Here is an 18,187-nt window from a genome sequence, read left to right as displayed (position 1 = left end):
TTGTTTCTTGGGTCCATTTGCTTGGAAAGTCATCTTCCAACCTTTTACCCTCAGGTAATGTCTATCTTTGTGTCTTAGGTGTGTTTCTTGTATGCAACAGATTGCTGGGTTTTGTTTACGTATCCATTCTGTTAATCTGTGTCTTTTTACTGGAGAGTTGAGTCCATTGATGTTGAGAGAGATTAATGACCAGTGGTTGTTAGATCCTTTGATTTTGATGTTGGCTGTGTTCATAAGTTTGTGTGCTTGGTTGCTTTTTGTTTTGCTGTAGTAAGGTTAATTATTTCCTGTGTTTTCTTGACAGAAGCTAATTTTCTTGGGTTGTATTTTCCCTTCCACTGTCTTCTGTAATGCTGGATTTGTGTGTAGGTATTGTTGAAATTTGTTTTTGTCATTGAATATCTTGTTTTCTCCGTCTATGAGGACTGAGAGTTTTGCAGGGTATAGTAGCCTGGGTTGACATCTGTGTTCTCTTAGGGTCTGCATGATATCTGTCCAGGCCCTTCTGGCTTTCATAGTTTCTGTTGAAAAGTCAGGTGTGATTCTAATGGGTTTGCCATTATATGTTACTTGGCCTTTTTCCCTTGCAGCTTTTAGTATTTTTTCTTTGTTCTGTATACTTCCTGTTTTGATTATTATGTGGCGGGAGGATTTTCTTTTCTGGTCAAATTTGTTGGGTGTTCTGTAGGCCTCATGTATCCTTATTGGCTTCTCCTTTAACTTGGGGAAATTTTCTTCAATGATTTTGTTGAAAATATTTTCTGGGCCTTGGAGAAGGGAGTCTTCTTTTTCCTCTATTCCTATTATTCTTAGGTTTTGTCTTTTCATATTGTCTTGGATTTCTTGGACAGTCTGTGTCAGGAATTTTTTGGATTTAACATTTTCTTTGACAGATACATCGATTTCTTCCATTGTATCTTCTACACCTGAGATTCTTTCTTCCATTTCTTGTATTCTGTTGGTTATGCTTACCTCTGTAGTTCCTGTTTTCTTCCCTAAATTCTTCCTCTCCATTATTTCCTCCATTTGTGTTTTCTTTAATTTTTCTAGTTCTATCTTCAGGTCTTGAGTTGTTTTGTTTACTTCCTTCACCTGTCTGCTTGTATTTTCCTCTTTTTCTTTTAGTTCCTTCAACTCTGTCTCTTTGATTTCTTTCAGTGATTTAATTATTTCTTCTCTGAAGGCCACAAGCTGTTTGGCTGCATCTTCCCGTATTTCTTCACGGATGGCCCTAATTTGCTTGTCTTTATCTTCCTCCATTTCTTTACAGATAGCCATGATCTGTTTGGTTTTATCTTCCTCTAATTCTTTACGTATTTTATCTGTTTCCTCTATTATTCTCTTCATCAACATAGATGTAAGGTCATCTTCTTGATTTTCTATTATGCTGCATTGTTCAGGGCTGTTCGCCCCTGGATGGCTGGGTTCTGGAGATGCCATATTGCTCTGTCTTTTGTTGGTTGAGCCTTTACGCTGACCTCTACCCATTGGGCTGATTTAGGTTTTGGCTGTTAGTTTCTGTGCTTCCTGGAGTCCTGAGGTAGGGAGTATCCCCTTGGCCGGAAGATGATTTTTCCTGAAGGAGTCCTTCTCTGCTTTTTGGTTATGGTCACTGTATGGCCAGTGTTTCTCCGGAGATGCCACTGCTCACCTCAGGTTTATAGCCCTGAGTAGTAGCTGTGGTCTATGTTAGGCAGGGGGGGATCTCCTCTTACCCATAAAATTTCTCAAGACAGCTGCCCCACTGCTGGGTTTCTTGTTATAAATTTAGTGTGCTGCTGCTCACTAAATTTCCATGTACAGTCCTCTTGAAGAAACTGCTGATTCCCTAGCTATGGGGGTTTCTCCCAACAGGGAAACTCAGTCTGTTATCCTGGGGCGCACAGTTCTGTCTGAGAAAGTGGGAGGTGCACTCAGCAAGTCTCTGGGCCAAAGGCTGATTGCTCTGCTCTGGACCTGGAGAATGTGCACCTAGGTTGAGTTGGCGCCTGGGGGCACTGTTCTGGTCTGGAGGCTGGGTGCCTCACTCTGGACCAGAAGCTGTGTGTCTCTGTCTGGGATGGCGGCTGTAGGCACCACTCTGGTCCAGACGCTGTGGGTGCAGCCCCCCTGAAGGATCAGGGATTCCTACAGTTTTGGCAGTCCAGCCAGGGACAACTGGCCGATCCCTGGCACAGTATCTGAGGGCTGCTGTAATGGCTCTTCGGCTCCTGCAGGTCCGAGGATGCAGCTGTGTGTCCCAGTGCCCCAGGGGAATGCAACAATGGCGGCAGAGCACAGCGCTCCTGCCTGCACTAGAGTCTGCGTGAGTCCAGGAAGTGTTTTGGTGCTGGGTGTCCTAAGCGTTAGAGCTGCTGACCCCCTCCGCTGGGGGTTTCCTCCTGCCAGAGACACGCAGTCTGGTGCCCTGGTGCCCTGGTGCCCTGGTGCCCACAGTTCTATCTGAGGCGGCGAATCACGCGCGCAGGCAGGGCTCTGTGCAGGCAGGCGCCTTTGTCCCTCCCGGCTCTGGGTCCGGGCTGGCTCCTGGGGCACCCGCGGAACCCGAGTCTTTTCCAGGGGATGTCTGGGTAACCTGGGGTCGGTCCCAATTGTTTCCTGCTCCGTGGGGTTATCTCTCGACTGGGAAATCCAGTCTATGGTGTTGTGGGCCCACAGTTCAGTCTGGGACCGTGACCAGATCGCGCTGGCGGGTAGCTCTGGGCTGGCGACCAAGCGCCTGGCGGACCGGGGATCTCTTCCGCGGTTTTGCCGGGTGAGTTAAAGCTGATCGAATCCCCCACCGTGGGGTATCCTCTCACCTGAGAAACACAACCACTTGTGTTTTATGGCCGCGAGTTCTGATTGCTGGTCACTGTGCCAATCCTGCTGTGCTGCTCCTCAGAATGAGAGTCCTCCCGGCGCTGCCATCTTGCCCCGCCCACTGTTCCCTTTTAAAGGTCAGGCTGTGGGGCTGGTGAGAGGGCTTGGCAGGGAAAGGTCTTACCGCCAAGCCTTAGTACAGACCTTATACAGACCTGTGCTGAGGCAGGAGAGAACTGACTCCTGTGAGCTGTCCTCTGACCTTCATACATGTACTGTGGCCTCACACATGTGCTGTGGCGTGCATGCATGTGCTGTGACCTCCATTCATGTGCTTGACATCCATACATGCTGGGGCCTGCATGCATGTGCTGTGGCATGCACACGTGTGTGTGTACGTTACCCCACCCGTGTCTGTGATGACTGGGAGCTGTGAGGCTGTGGGTGGGTCGTGATGGGCATGGTTGTTTTCTCACTGTTTCTCTTGATTATATTCTGTGCATCCATCGAGGTGGCTATGTCCGTCCTCCAGTTTTAAACGGCTCCCCACTTTTAGTTTGTTTTCGTGTGAGTCCTCTGGAAATTTCTTCACTAGGAATTTTGTCTCCTGCTGCTTTGGGGGGAGTTTGTCATGGAGTCTGGAGGCACCATCAGTCCTGGCGTTGAATGGCAGGAGGCAACGCTGTGAGATCCACTTGTGAGCCACCAGTATGGCTCACACTTTTAATCCCAGCACTCAGGAAGCAGAGGCAGGCAGACCTCTGAATTCAAAGGGAACCTGGTCTACAAAGCAAGCTCCAGGACAGCAAGGACTACACAGGGAAAGAAAAAACAAAACAACACCAAAACATGTGAAATGGTCAGTGTGTAATACCTGAAATTTACCTGTAAACCCCTCCTGCCCAAGGAACAGGTAACTTCCTGGAATGTTGGGAGTTGCATTTCTTGGAAAATAACAACAAAGCCACATGGGTTTGTCCTTATAAGCACCTGCAAAATATGCCTCAAGGCCACTCAGCTGGGATTCCAGGAAGTCATCCTAACCAAAGTCCATCTTGGTCAGTCTTTAATGAAGCTTGCTTCAGACTGGCTCAAATGGTGGAACTGGCTCTTCTCAGGAGAATCTCAGAATTAACACAGTGTGAGTGGGATGCCAGCCCCAAACACAGCTCCACCTCACATCGGCAGCAGCGGGAGGAATTCTTTGAGGGAACCTGTGGTCAGGTAAAGGCAGGATCCTTGACTTCACCTCGGAAGAGTTTCAGGATGAGCCAGAATCAAGCGGGGTCAGGGTTTAACAGGAGGAAAGTTTCACGGAGACTTAAGCAGTGGGGTTGGAAAGTTCTCAAAAGGAGAGCACAAGCAGGGAACAGGGGCTTCTCCAGAGCAGGTCCACCAGCTGAGGAGCCTTATGTCCTGTTTACAGTGGCTTCTGAAGTTACACCTTGAAGGGTTGCTGAGAAGCCGTTCTGTTTCTTTAAATGAGACTATGGGCTGGTTCCAGACTGGGCTTGCATTACAGCTGGTAAGGTAAAATCCCAGGTCGCTTGGTGTGCCGGGAAGGCTAAGATATTTTGACTGTAAACAAAGCCTTGTTTGTGAGATTTCCCAGAAAATATCTGGCAAAAGAGAGTAAGGCCTTCCTTGTAGGTCAGGCAGGCTCAGCCTCAGGCATGATTCATTGTTACCTATGAAATAAAAAAGGAAGAATTTTCTCATTAGCCAACACCTCTGCATCAAAGCAGTGCCTTCATTGTCAGCAGCCTTCACAGCCAAGTTCCTTGTGCTGCTCTTCTCTGTCCTCAGCTGACGAGGAGCTTCACTCTCCCCTCTCCGTGTCCCCTTAATCTTCTCTACCTGTCATTCTACTTTGGAACGAGTTGCAGAGGGCGGTGAAGCTTAGAAAAGATGAGTGAGAAAGAAAGCATTGGAGTTGGAGAGGCAGCAGAGTGAATGTTGCTGTGAAATGTAAAATGAGGAAGATATTTACAGGTGAACAAAAGAGAGACAAGGATATCTTCCAGCGAGACAGAGGTTAAAACACAGATGTATAACAAAAACAGTGCAGGAATAGAAATAATAACAGAAAAGAAAATAAAGAAAAAACCAAGCAGGGCTGGAGAGGTGGCTCATAGGTTAAGAACACTGGCTGCTTTTCCAAAGATCCCGAGTTCAATTCCCAGCAACCACATGATGGCTCGTAACCATCTATGATGAGATCTGGTGCCCTCTTCTGGCCTACATGTAGGCCGAACACTGTATACATAATAAATAAATAAATCTTTAAAAAAATTAAAGAAAAACAAAAACATGAGCAACTACAAAGCTGCCCTTAGTCAGTGTCCCTTCCTCAGTGAGATGACAGTACCCCCTCCACTCAGACTGTCCTCTGTGTCAGCCTCCACAGTTCCAGGGAAGACTGCAGATCTCAGCAGTCCAGGCTGGCTGTGGACGTCTCTCCAGGTAGCAGGATTTCTGAACCTAGAATCCGCCCTGCCTCCCCAGGCAAGTTGGTTATTTCTGTGGTTTAGGCTCTGAAGGGTCGAGGAAGACGGGCCCCCATGAGTATCTTTGTGTGCCACCAGCCCCTGGCTCCCATGGCTGGCTCCTAACTCTGCTGTGGAGCTCACCCTGGCAACAGTGGGCATTTTTTCTCTGGCACGCTATCTCAGGGCCAGGTTCACTGGCCACATTTTGGCTAGACACGATCATGTCCACCCCACTGGAACCTGCTCTGTGTGTTTGATTTTGAGTGGCCCAGGACGCTCCTGTGCGTAGTTCACTGGTGGAGACAGTTACCTCTGATGAGCAGAGTAGCTGTGGCCTCAGGCCCGGTGGCGGTAAGCAGCAGTGAGCTCTGGAATCTATTATGAGGAGCTCCCTGGCACACAGCAAATGAGGTGGCATGTCAGGGAGCTACAGCAGCCCTCGTCCTCTCTCTGTCCCTTGGTGCATCCTCTCACTCAGATGCAACTTTTAATCCGTCATCTTTTCTGCAAGTAGAAAGAAAAATTACTTTTACATTTACTTAGTGTGTGTGTGTGTGTGTGTGTGTGTGTGTGTGTGTGTGAATGTTTTGTTCGCACATACGTTTGTGCATTGTTTGTATGCCTGGCACTAAGGAAGCCACAAGAGGGTGCTGTGTCCTCTAGAACTGGAATCCCAAGTGGTTGTGAGCTACCATGTTGGTGCAGGAAATGGAACCAGGATCTTCCGGTGCTGTAAAGCACTGAGCCATTTCTCTAGCCCCTGAGTCTTTACAATGTATCTAGCAGGAGAAAATGGGCAAATGGTACGGGCATGACAATGTGGACAATGCTTCCTCCTGGTGAGAAACTGAAGATGGTTCTTGTCTTGGTTTTTCGTGCTTGTACTTCTCAGATTTTGCATAATTCATATGTGTATTTTGAGGTGAGATTTTTTGGAACATTTTTAAATTCCAGTCACAGTCTTGAAGCAACACCAGTAACATGAAATTAAGAATTTTAATTCATTACAATTTTGACTTTGCACATTTATAAGACTATTTGATATTTTAGCCTGCTCAATGTGAATAAATACATATAATATAAAACAAGTAACATATAACAGCTCCTTCTCTAAAGGGGATCATAGAGGATTTATTCTGAGTCAAATATGAGTGGCCAAGGCCAGGAATGGCAATCCTGGATGCCCTCAATGGCTTGTACTGCTGTGGAAAGGTTACATGTTCTTTTCTAATCATAGAACAAAAGTACATCATAGTGGTACACCCCTGTGGTCCCAGTACTTGGGAGGTAGGAGCAGGAAGATCAGGAGTACAAGGCCATCGTCAGCTACATAATTAGCTTGAAGCCAGTGTAGACTACATGAGACCCTGTCTCAAAAACAAGAGAAAAAAAATGTGATAAGAAACATCAGATCGACAGGTTACATTAAAATGGGAAGTGTCTGCTACCATTTTCAAATACTGTCTTACAGCATGCCTAGCTCTGGGCTTGGTGGAAGTCAGTATTCTGCTAAGAATATTTTCCAGAGGTTCTATCATGTTACGGAGTTCGAATCCACAGGGAAAAGATCACAGACTCAATTCAAATCATAATTAAATGAGTTTATTCATTGCTGCTGCCAGAACCACAGCCAAAGTGAGGGCTTGCCGTGCAGAAGAGGCGAGAGGAAGCTGGGCACCAAAATTACCTTGTTTGTATGGACTGCACAGCTGAGTGGGAAACTGTGTCAGGCCCCTCAGTCGGAGAGGACCTGGCCCTGTCAGCCCCTGTTACACAGCGACAAGCAGCAAGCGGGTTTACAAAAGCCAGAGTGAACAGCTAATTATCTAACAGTAGTTTTTACAGTCCCAGGGAAGGGGCCAGGAGTCGGAGTTGCCAGGAACTTATCTTTTAGGAATTTAGAACGGTGTTGAGCACAGAAGGGAGTTCTCTTTAGCCATCACAATTAGAGAATCACAAAGCTGGGTCCAATTCAGAGCCCAGTGATAAATGGCTATTGAGGGGGCTGACGTGACAATAACTCAAGATCATTTTCACTCTGAATCTAAGATACCCTGTCTCTTTAGAATCAAGACGTTCTGGTTGGCCAGTCAGCCTGCATAATCTTGACTATCAGTGTGGCTCCGCCAGAGAACTGACATTTATATATCTATAGCCAATCACATATAATGTGAAACTTAGTTTTTGCACCATAACATATAAAGTAGACACACATGTACAACCACCCACTTTGGGAAATACGGGTTCATGCTCTCTCCAGGAGCCCCAGACAAAAACAGTTAAGGGAAGATTTACTTTGTTCGAAGTCTGAAGGGATAAAGTTCATATGGCATTGGGTGCTGGCGTTCAGCTTCTTCCTCCCTTTTGCATCTTTGTTCAGTACAGGCCCCATGCTCATGGGATGATGTAACCCACATTCAACACAGGCCTTCCTTCCTCAGCTAAACCTCTATGGAATCACCGTTACATAAATACTGGGAACGGTACTTCCTAGGTGATTCTAAAGCCAGTCAAGCTGACAATGGAGAGTAAATACTTAACCACCAGGCCTTTAGAATCCCGTGTGCATCAGCCAGACTGAAGACATGCATGTTAATGATAAAGCTAAAATGTGTGTCTGGGTACCAGATCTTGAAACATCAACCATAGCTTCATCGCTGGATTCCTGTCTAGAGGGTGCCAGAACTAAAGGAAGCTTTTATCGACCTACAGTTCAGCAATCAAGCCAACTCTGGTTTACTCTAACAATGTGCTCACAAATCCTGAGCGTTTCTTTGCCTTACCAGAGGATGATCTTAGCATGTGACCATGTTAACAGAAATGGGTCTGACCGCAGTGTCCAGCCCTTGAAAAGTCTCACCAGTCACCACCATCATGGAGGCATCCCTGTGCTCACCTGTTTCATGGGGCCTAGTCCAGATGACTGTCACTTACTCAGTTAAGGTTGACTGAGCTCCTGCTGTTTCCCAGGCACCATGCCAAGGGCTGGAAATACTAGGATGACTCAAGCATGACCTTGGTCTTGAAGAACTCACTTTCTCCTGGAAAAACAGACATAAATACCAAGGTCCCTACAGCTGCCAAAAGCTGTAACTTAGAAATAAATAGTTGTTTCCTTCATACTCCTTCATTCAGACTGGAAAGTTTAGTAACTAAAGGGTTAGACCATGAAGGTGAATGAAAGTTGGATTTATCCTCGAAGCTACATTCTGCTCACTAGACTTTGGGTCTCATATTGTGAAAATCGGGATTCGGGGAGCTGGGGGGCAGTCACTAAGGTGAGGCTTCTGAGAATAGGTGGCCCATCACCTCTTCCTTCATTTCTGCTGACAGAGGACAGGCCCCAGCATGGCTTGGCTCTCAAGCCCAGTGCTGCGGGCTGGAAACTTGCTAGTGAGCATCTGTGCATGGGGCTGGCAGCCTTTGGGTCTCCAAGTTTATTGCATTTAGTTAGCATCATTGTTACCAAGTAACCCTGGAAATATTTTTAAGTCATTATTACAAGTTAATAAAATGACTCACATGTTTGTATTAAAGCGAAGGATGGATGGATGGATGGGCAGGCAGACAGGTGGGCAGGTGGATGGACAGGCAGACAGACAGACAGATAGATAAAGTGCCATGTGGTCATGGTGGAGGTGCTCTAGTTAGATTAACATTTTTAAATACAATTCTAGGTCACAAAGATCTTATACTGAATTTTAAAATGACCAGAAAGTGGTCATTTGCTCTACATGGGTCAGCCAGTACTTGAAGTGAGTGGAAAGTGTCACAGTGTCTAAATGACCAGGCAGGTACAGAATGAAGCACCTGTCTGCAGTGGCTCTTTTGGAGTCCCATCCCTAGCTGAGGATGTCTTAGTTGGTTTTCAACAAGATTAGGTTTTCAACATACCAATTGGGGTGTGAGTGAGGCAGCCAGCCCATAGCAGGAGATTAAGAACCAAGGATGATCTAGTCTTTGGTGACGTGAATATGCTAGCAGAGGTATCACAGCTTACCATATTATAGATCCTGACATCAGCGACCCCTGAAGTCCGCCTCTCTCTGTGATCACTTGTTCTCTCTCCTGTGCCTTCTAGGATAAAACTGGAGGCTTCTGGGATAGCACTGGAGGCCCCCATTTTCCAGGGGCAAGTAGTAAGTGGAGGAAGATTCAGGAGGGAGTAGAAAAGTGAAGATTGTACAATCCCAAAGACTCTCCCACCATCAATGCCTCCAAGTCTAAGGAATGAAAACCAATGTGTTCATGTCACACTTAACAAAGGGGGTATCGAGAGGCATGTAAAAATGTTTATCACAAGCCTGCACATTAATCCCTTGCTACATATTATTTATTACAATCACATAAAATCCTCAGAACAGAGAACTCTATGCTGTAAAACTGAGCAATCTTTTCTGAGCCATCCTCCTTAGCTCATAAGCATATGCCATGTGCCAAGAACATGATGCTCACGCATGACCAATGCTGTCCAGCACTTGTCAAACAAGTTAATATTTAAGCTAGCCCAAAGGCATATATCCATCTTTGAGAAGTGTTTACACCAGCACTTCAAGAAATGCAGACTTCAGCCCTAATAATAAAGACTTAAAGCTTCTTTTGTCTCTGTCAATCCAGGCCTACCGGGTGGATAAAAGAGCCGCAGAGCAGGCACGTTGGGAGGAAGCTTCCAAGGAAACCATCAAGAAAACCACTAAGCCTTGTCCTCGCTGCAATGTGCCAGTTGAAAAAAATGGTGAGTGTGTGCTGAGACAAGAGCCAGGCTTGCTGGGGCCCGCCTGCAGGGAGGCCTCGGGTATCGGTTTGGGCTTCTGAGAGGATGCACAGCTTGAGGCGGGGTAGGCAGAGTGCGAGCATCTGTTCTTCAGCGTGCAAATCCTCAACCTCCTAAACCCAAATTCCACTAAAACTAACCTAGTTTCTTGACAGAAATTTGGGATGTTCTCTGATGCTAATGTATGCCGGGGGGGCGGGCAACAGTAGCAGCTTCCAAGGTGGTTTCTGTGGGATGAAATTCCACCCTTGGACTGGAAGCTGAGGTGGTAAATGAAACTTTCTGGTGAGATGGTGTCCAGCCATGGGTGACATCAAATGCATCGGGCCTCAGGCCAGGGCCTGTGAAGAGAGAAGACGCACAAGATACGCTAGCGGTGCTTCTTATACGTGGCATTAGACACTAGGCAGTCTAGTGATGAGTCACCTGCTGTTATACCAACAATAAAGTCCAATGTGCCCAGTCTCCTCCACAGGCCCCGAGAGTCCAGACTGAGGGACAAGGGGCACCGCCATGTCAACTCCACCTGTCAGATGATGCTGTCTCCATGTCCCCTCATGGAGAATAGTAACAAAAACGACTATTTTGTGCCGCTCGCTCACTAAGCGTTTATCCAGAGCCCTCTCTAAGGACAGAGCACTCACTTCTCAGGCTGCTTGAGGAAGCTGACGTAAGGGGCAGCATTCCAAGCGTGCATCCACATGGTAAAGCATTTCAGAATTTCTTTGGTGAAGAAACAGGGCTAGATTTATTTAATCAACTTTTGTGCAAAACTTTTGGCCATGAACACCCTCCCCTTGCCACACATACACACGTGCCCCGTCCCTCTTCCTAATATCCCTTGAAGATTGGAACTCACAAAATTGGTTCTTATGTCCCTGCTGCGGGGGAGGCAGAGCCTGAAATGGCACTCGTGCCAGGCTCCTCTGTTCAAACGTCAACATCACCAGGCTTTGGAAAGGGACTTCTTCTTATACCTCCCAGCAAAGCTCCTGTGACTTTTAAGAATTTAAAACAACTGTTTGGACATATCTCAGGATGACATGAAATGAGGGCAGACCCAGTTTTCCTAGAACGTACCATTTTGCAGTCAACAGGCTTAAGAATAAGCGCATCTAATGGTTCTTCTTAAACCCAGGCGTTGTCCCACCAGGATTGTCCCCTCCTGACTTGTGTAGTCACATTTACTGCCCTCATCAATGCTGGAACCACGTGGAAACCCCAGAGCACTTAGACTGAAAGATGTGCCCCTCCCACCTGCTCATTCATGGGCCAGAGGACTTGGCTCTCCAAGAGACTGGGGATCAACTCAGCTCTAACGTCCTGTGTCTGCTTGCCATGTCCTTCAAGTGCAGCTTGGAGCCCCCTCAAGCTTGCAGGAGAAATGTCAAGTAAGCTTTTGAAACTGCAAACTTAATGGGCCTCCACACAAAGCCAACAACCTGTATTTTTAAGCTTAATTTTAAGGTCTCCCAAAAGGCTGTAGGGCTTTGGTTGCAAGGCCAATGCATTGGTAAGTCTACAGCACGAATATGCCGTGCAAATATACCATTTGAATGGAGGAAGCAGGCACCAGCATCATTTAGGGTGTCCCCTTCCCTGCAGCAGGGACACCAAAGCGAGCCTCACATCCTGAGAACTACTGCTGGTGCAAAACACAACTCTTCCTCCAAAGAAATCGAGAGAGAGTTCCTCCTGAGCCAACCGTAAACACAGAGTCGAGTTGCCAGAATGACACACCCAGCTATGGAGAGACTACGCAAACTTTTGGAGTCACTGAACAACAATTTCAGAAGTCCATGCATTTACCAGGTTGATTGGCTGGACACATCACATGGCTGGACACAGCAGAGCAGGAAGAACTCTGCTACAGTCTCAGGTGCTTTGGGGTGACAGCCTGAGGACAGGAAGAAGTGGTTTGCTGAGTTCATCAGTATGTTCTGTTAGGAAAGTTTTGCCTGACAGACACAAAGCTGTTAAGTCAGGTTCAGAAACTGGTGCTAAGTGACTATTAAGGGGCTGAAGGCAGCCCAAGGCCACTTTGGCTCTCAATCTGTAGCGTTCTACCACCCCACATTCACAAAGTAAAATCAACAGTCTGCAGCATCTGTACCACAGAGGGGGGTCTTTTCAGAGAACCTCAGTCCACATCACTGAGGATAGCATTCCGGTGCCCCTGGAGGCTCTGTCTTGCTCAACTTGAGAATCGGTGCCTTCCCACCTCCCGCAGCCATGCTCTGGACTTCCGTCCTGCCCTCTTCTCCTCTTCCTTTATTGTTGTCATTGTGTGGCTTTGACTTCGGGGAGGTTTCCGGGAATTGAATCCCTTCCATTCTGCTCCCCATATCTGTTTGGCTCCAGAGGGCTTCCTGTGTGGACAGCGCTAAGGCTTGAGGACTGGAGTAGAAGTCGGGTTCTCTTCGGCCTGGGTTCTAAGCCTCCTTCAACCATTGTCACCCATGTCCCTAGCACTGGGTGCCTGTAAGCCTATCATCTATCTCCGAGGATCCATCCCTCCTGCTGGGACGCAGGGGCCAGAGGTTTGCCTTGCACAAAGATGAGGTGAGGGCTGAATGAGAGGATGTCTGCAAGGGGCACTTTGGAGGGCCTGCTCAGTAAAAGTCTCCCAGCATCGCTCCTGTTCTGATGAGACAGCAGTCCTTAATGAGTGGGCCCCACCGCCACGTTAGGTAGCCAGTCAGTGTTAACGTGGCCGAGAAGAGAATAGCTGTGGAAGGCAGGATGAGGGTGTTGGACATAGCTTGGGGTAAGAGGCTGCTCAGTGGACTGGACTTGGCCCCTGGTGACCACCCCTTTCTCGGGGGGGCTCTGAGCTATAGAATTGTGTTGCCTGCTTTCCTGCTCTTCTGGCTGGCAGCTGCTGAGAGGTGGCTGGCTGCAGAATGAAAGCTGATGAGCCTCCAGCAAGTGCTGGAGCCTCTTAGGAACAATCTGTATCACACCAGTGAGCGTGTGCGGGCACTTTGAGAGAGACGGGAGCAGGCTCAGCCCAGCCCGAGTCCCTAACTTGGAACCAGAGGTCTCCTGGGAAAACAAAAAGAACTGAGTTGGTGAACGTCACTGTTTCTTTGTGTGTCGGGACATTCCTAGAAGGGCAGTGGTTTGCAACCATCTGCAAAGAGCGCGAGGGGCAGGGCCTACCTTAGCCCTGCGCACCGCTCTAAGACCATGATCGCCTGATGAGGTAAAAAGAAAAAGAAGGTGCAAATGGCATTGTCAGGAAAGGGTATTGAATGGCTACTAATGGGCAGGGCCCAGCAGCCAGTGTGCTGACTCTTTTCCAACACAAGCTAAACAGAACAGACCATTTCTCTGGAATCCCAGAGAAGTGCAGATTTGACCCCAGGAGAGGACCACTGTGCAAGGCAGCGGGGTGTGGACACCACCCTGGCTGGCGCCGGAAGCCTTTTGCTTGCCAGCATCCCTGACAACAAGTGTGCTAGGACAACAAGCGTGTAGGGCCAACGTGGAAGGTAAGGGGCTTAAACTTGACTCCCTAAGACAGGGAACTGTTCAAAAGAAATGACTTAATCAGATCTTGAGACACAGGCCACACCACAGGCATGGAGGTGGAGTTGAGGAGCCCAGTGACTCACCGATGCAGTTTCCAGCGGGGTCATTTCTTAGAAACGCTCTAATGGGCTACAAATGGTGCCTGGTGAGCATTAGCCTCTGACCCGAAACACTGCAACGGACCTAAGCTGCCTTCATGCTTATTATGGCTGTGGCACGTTAGAACAGATGCAGGCCCAAGAAACTGCACTGTCCAGGTCCATAGCTGGTTCCACATTCAGCAAAGCAGCTCTTCCTACAGGGAGATGGAGCCATTTCTGTTTTCTTTCTTTTGTGTGTATGTGTTCACACAGGCTCACCCATGTGAGCAGGAGTGTACATGGATTCATGCGCATGTGAACAGAGGCTACAACACCTTGGGAATTGCTCAGGGTGCTATCTTTTTAGTTTTTATTCTTTTTTTATTATTTATTTATAAGATTCAGTCTCTCAGGCCAGCATGATAGCCCAGCCTGTAAGGGTATTTGCCACCAAGCCTGATGACCTGAGGCTGACCCCTGGCATCAACCCCTACCTAGTTGAAGAAGAGAACCGGCTTCCCCAAGTTACCCTCTGACCTCCTGTAACTGAATATGACCTTGAGATCCTGATCTTCCTGCCTCCCTCCTCCTGAGTTTGGGAGACCGCATGAGTACACCACCATGTCTGGTGTATACAGTGCTGAGGATTGAACCCAGGACTCCATGCATGCTGGGCAAGCACTCTACCAACTGAGCTATAGCCCCAGCATGGCAGCTTCCTATCTTTCCTTTTCAGCTTAAATAAAAATTTGAATACTGGGGCTGGAGAGATGCCTCAGAGGTTAAAAGCACTGGCTGTTCTTCCAAAGGTTATGAGTTCAATTCCCAGCAATCATATGGTGGCTCATAACCATCTATAATGAGATCTGGTGCCCTCTTCTGGCCTGCAGGCACACATGCAGGCGGAATACTGTATGAATAATAAATAAATCTTTAAAAAAATTTTAATACCATTAAGGAACATATTCTCTATTAAAAGTAGTATACTGACCCAACTCCTGTTGATAAATTTTGCTGAGCCAAGTAACACTGAATAAATATGAAAAAAATATGAAGCCCGGTGTGTTATATACTAAATTATTAAATTTTAATATGTATTTAAAACCATGAGTTTAATATGCTTTTTTAATGAACAGTGAGCCGTCTATGAAACACAAACCATTTGTGTCTGAACACATGAGGGAAAAAGGAGGATTCAGATGTGCGAATGGGACTTGTTCCAGAGGCAAAGAGCCCTGCCTTGATGTCGTCATCTCCTCATTTCTCCAGGGCGTCTCTCCTCTGGCATCCGGGTCCGCTACAAGAGTCATTTCTGGAACGCCATGTTGGCGTGGGGACTAGTCCCCCCCCCCGGTGTCTGTCACTGACTGTGTCATTTCTCCCCATAGGAGGATGTATGCACATGAAATGTCCACAGCCCCAGTGCAGGCTGGAGTGGTGCTGGAACTGCGGCTGTGAGTGGAACCGAGCCTGCATGGGTGACCACTGGTTCGACGTGTAGAGGGATGGCACCAGCACTGGCCACACATCCTCACGGGAGACACCGCAACTCCAACCCTGTTGACCCATCTCTTCTACGCAACGCACATACGCACATACATGCACAAGCACAAGCACAGGCTGCAGATTCCAGCAGCAGACCCTAGATCCTTTCCATGGGGCCCAGGGCAAACAGCAGCACCTGCTGCCCCCCGGCAGGAGGCACTTTCAGCCTCTGCCTCATGACAGTTATCAGAGCTGGGACGAGAGTGCAGCCCCTTGTTTTGGATTCTCATCCCAGAGAGAATTTGAGTCCACCTGGATCATCACATAGGCTTTCCAGGCTTAACTTCCTGCCTTCACCGTCACTAAATCCATGGGATGAGGTGGGAAGTGCTTTCCAGAGATGTTGCCTCGCTCCGTATGAGTTAGAGCGCCATGGATTCTCAGAAGCACACTTGAGATCTGAGGAACTCAGTTCTTATGTAACAATCATCTATTCCCAGAGGGCCCTCAGCAATAGTCAAAAATACTTGTTTATCCCCCAAATCCTATCTTTATAAATGGTGCTGATGAGAGTACAACCCCACTGTAGAGAAATCAGCTTATCAGCCAAGTGAGACACTAGGAAAGCTAATTGGATTGCCGACTGTTGAAATTACAGGGAGGGCATGGAAGCAGAATTTGCTTCCATTCGTTTAATTATCTGCAACTTTAGAAAGAAACGATTTTTTTTTTCCTCTGAAAATATTACAAAGTCTGTAATTTGGTTTGAAGTATTCCTGGTTCAGCCTGGAAGTTTAGCTCATGCATTTGGCTTCCCTGTGAATTTAATGGAGAAAGTGTCTATAAAGGGGATGTTTTTAGAAACAGTCCCATGACGCTATTCTAATGCTAACAACAAGGTCAGGAAACAGAATATTTATAGAAGAAACATTTCTACATCATCTCAATGAAAACATGCCTGACCTCTCCATCAGAAGTGGGGATACCTCCTCCTCAGCTGTTAAGGGAACCCCATGCACCCATTGGTCCTACAGGCAGGACCCCTTGCATGGGACAGTAAACATACAGAATATTCATCAGGGTAATATACATCACATTTGAATGTTAATTTTTCCATGTTTTCTTTTCTTTTTCCTGTTTCTGTTTTGTTTTGGTTTTGGTTTTGGTTTGGTTTGCTTTGTTTTTTTGGAGGGAGTCTACCAGACATGAGTCCTGAAGCCAAAAATCATATAGAAATGATGGCATTGGCATCTTGCGATGTGAGGACAGGCTAGCAGGGTGACATCCACTCCCGCATGCCAGTGGCCCAGGTTTCCACCCCAGGTCCTGACCGAGTGCCACATGCCGAGCCAAGGTGACAATGCCACCTGTCCTGCAGCATTCAGGGCTCTATGTCACCCATCACTGTTTCTTTCACAATGTTGCTTTTGCCACTGTCTCCTTCCATACCTGTGTGCTGTGGTGGTTTGGGGAAGCCAGGACAATGTTTGCTGTTCTGCTTTGGTTTCAGGGACTCCCTAAAGCTCTGTGGCTCTCCAGCATGGTCTTTTTTCCTTTCTGGGGATCACTGATGTTTTCTTCAGAATAGAATAGTGATTCTTAAAATAACTTAACAGAAAAACAACCACAGTGTGTGAACATGAATCATAGCTTCTGTTGTATGAGCACAAACAGTGAGGTAAAAAGTGGATGTCAAAAGAATGGAAATCAAACCTTTGCAAGGCAATCTTTCCTTAATACATTAAAAAATGTATTAAGAAATACCTGAAGACTGTGTCTATGGTGGTACACAGACTGTCAATAAAAGATTCAAAAGAACGTTTGAGCCTATCCTTGGGGATGCATTTTTGATAAATGTTGGAGATGTTGGGGAGAAGACAGGCCACATTTCTCTGTGACCTCTCACACTGCTTGGAAGCATCACACCCTGGAAAAAAGTGGCCCCTTTTCTTTCCATGATTAATTTTAGGGGTTCTGCTTTTTCAATTATCAAAATTTCAGAACAAGACCCCATTCTGAAATGTAATGGTTACTCTCTTGCCTTGCTCATAGACTGGCCAACTGAGTGTCCATAAGAGAAACTGGGCTGGAGAAATGCTCAGAGGCCGAGAGCAGTTGCTTCTTTTGCAGAGGACCTGAGTTCAGCTTCCTGCACCCATAGGGTGGCTCATAGCTGCCTCTCACTCCAGTTCCAGGGACTCTGATGTCCTCGTCTGATTTTTTGCCAGGTCCTTCAGGCACATGGTGCACATACATGCACTCAGGTAGACACACACACACACACACACACACACACACATGCACGCATGCATACACATTAGCTAGAAAGACAGGCAGGCAGGCAGGCAGATATTTTAAAGAGGAAAAAGAAGAAGCTTGGGAACAGGGAAGAAGATGGTCCTGTCCAGTAATATGCTTGCTACAAGAATATGAGGACCAGAGTTGAGGCCTCCAGAACCCACGTGAAAAAGCAGGATGCAGCAACACACACTTATAATCCTAGCACTAACAGGCTGAGACAGGAGGATCCTTGGGTCTCACTGGCCAGTCTCGTTGGTTGACGATCTCCAGGTTCAGCAAGAGACCCTGTCTCAAAAATAAAACCACAACAACAAAACCTTTGTAAACAATAGAAAATAATCAGCATTGACCTCCCCATGCAGGCGCATCTATGCATCACACGCATCTAAAATAAAACGTCAGGATTCTGTTGTGCTGCTCTGTGTGTTTATTAGGTACACCCCCTCGTTGCTGTGGTGAAAATACTTGGCAAAGGAACTCCCAGAAGGAAGAGTTTATTTGGGCTCATAGTTTGAGGAGTGTGATGATTAATGCCGAGTGTCGACTGCATGGGACTTAGCATCACCATGGCTTGACCCTGTGTGGGTCAGGGGGAGGGGATTCTAGATTGTGTTAACTAAAATGAGCAGACACTCTGTGCTGGAAAAAGTGAGCTGAACATGCCAGCATTCATCTCCCATTGCCTCCTAACTGCAGATACAATGGGACCAGCTGCCTCAGGC

At 47.1% G+C, this 18,187-nt stretch overlaps 1 protein-coding gene across 1 annotated transcript in view; it reads left to right on the top strand.

The window, feature by feature from the left end:
• The window catches only part of Prkn (parkin RBR E3 ubiquitin protein ligase), a 1,244,902-nt gene extending 1,227,916 nt beyond the window's left edge, over nucleotides 1-16,986 (top strand). Inside the window, exons 11-12 of the mRNA XM_055615985.1 lie at nucleotides 9,909-10,026; nucleotides 15,068-16,986. Of these exons, the coding sequence (XP_055471960.1) occupies nucleotides 9,909-10,026; nucleotides 15,068-15,180 (231 nt within the window). The 3' untranslated portion in view covers nucleotides 15,181-16,986. The remainder of the gene's footprint in view (nucleotides 1-9,908; nucleotides 10,027-15,067) is intronic.
• The last annotated feature ends 1,201 nt before the right edge of the window (nucleotides 16,987-18,187 follow it).

Source organism: Psammomys obesus, unplaced genomic scaffold (genome assembly GCF_907164565.1).
Source record: "Psammomys obesus unplaced genomic scaffold, mPsaObe1.curated_primary_1811, whole genome shotgun sequence".
Taxonomy (NCBI): Eukaryota; Metazoa; Chordata; class Mammalia; order Rodentia; family Muridae; genus Psammomys; species Psammomys obesus.
This window is presented reverse-complemented; position numbering and strand designations above follow the sequence as displayed.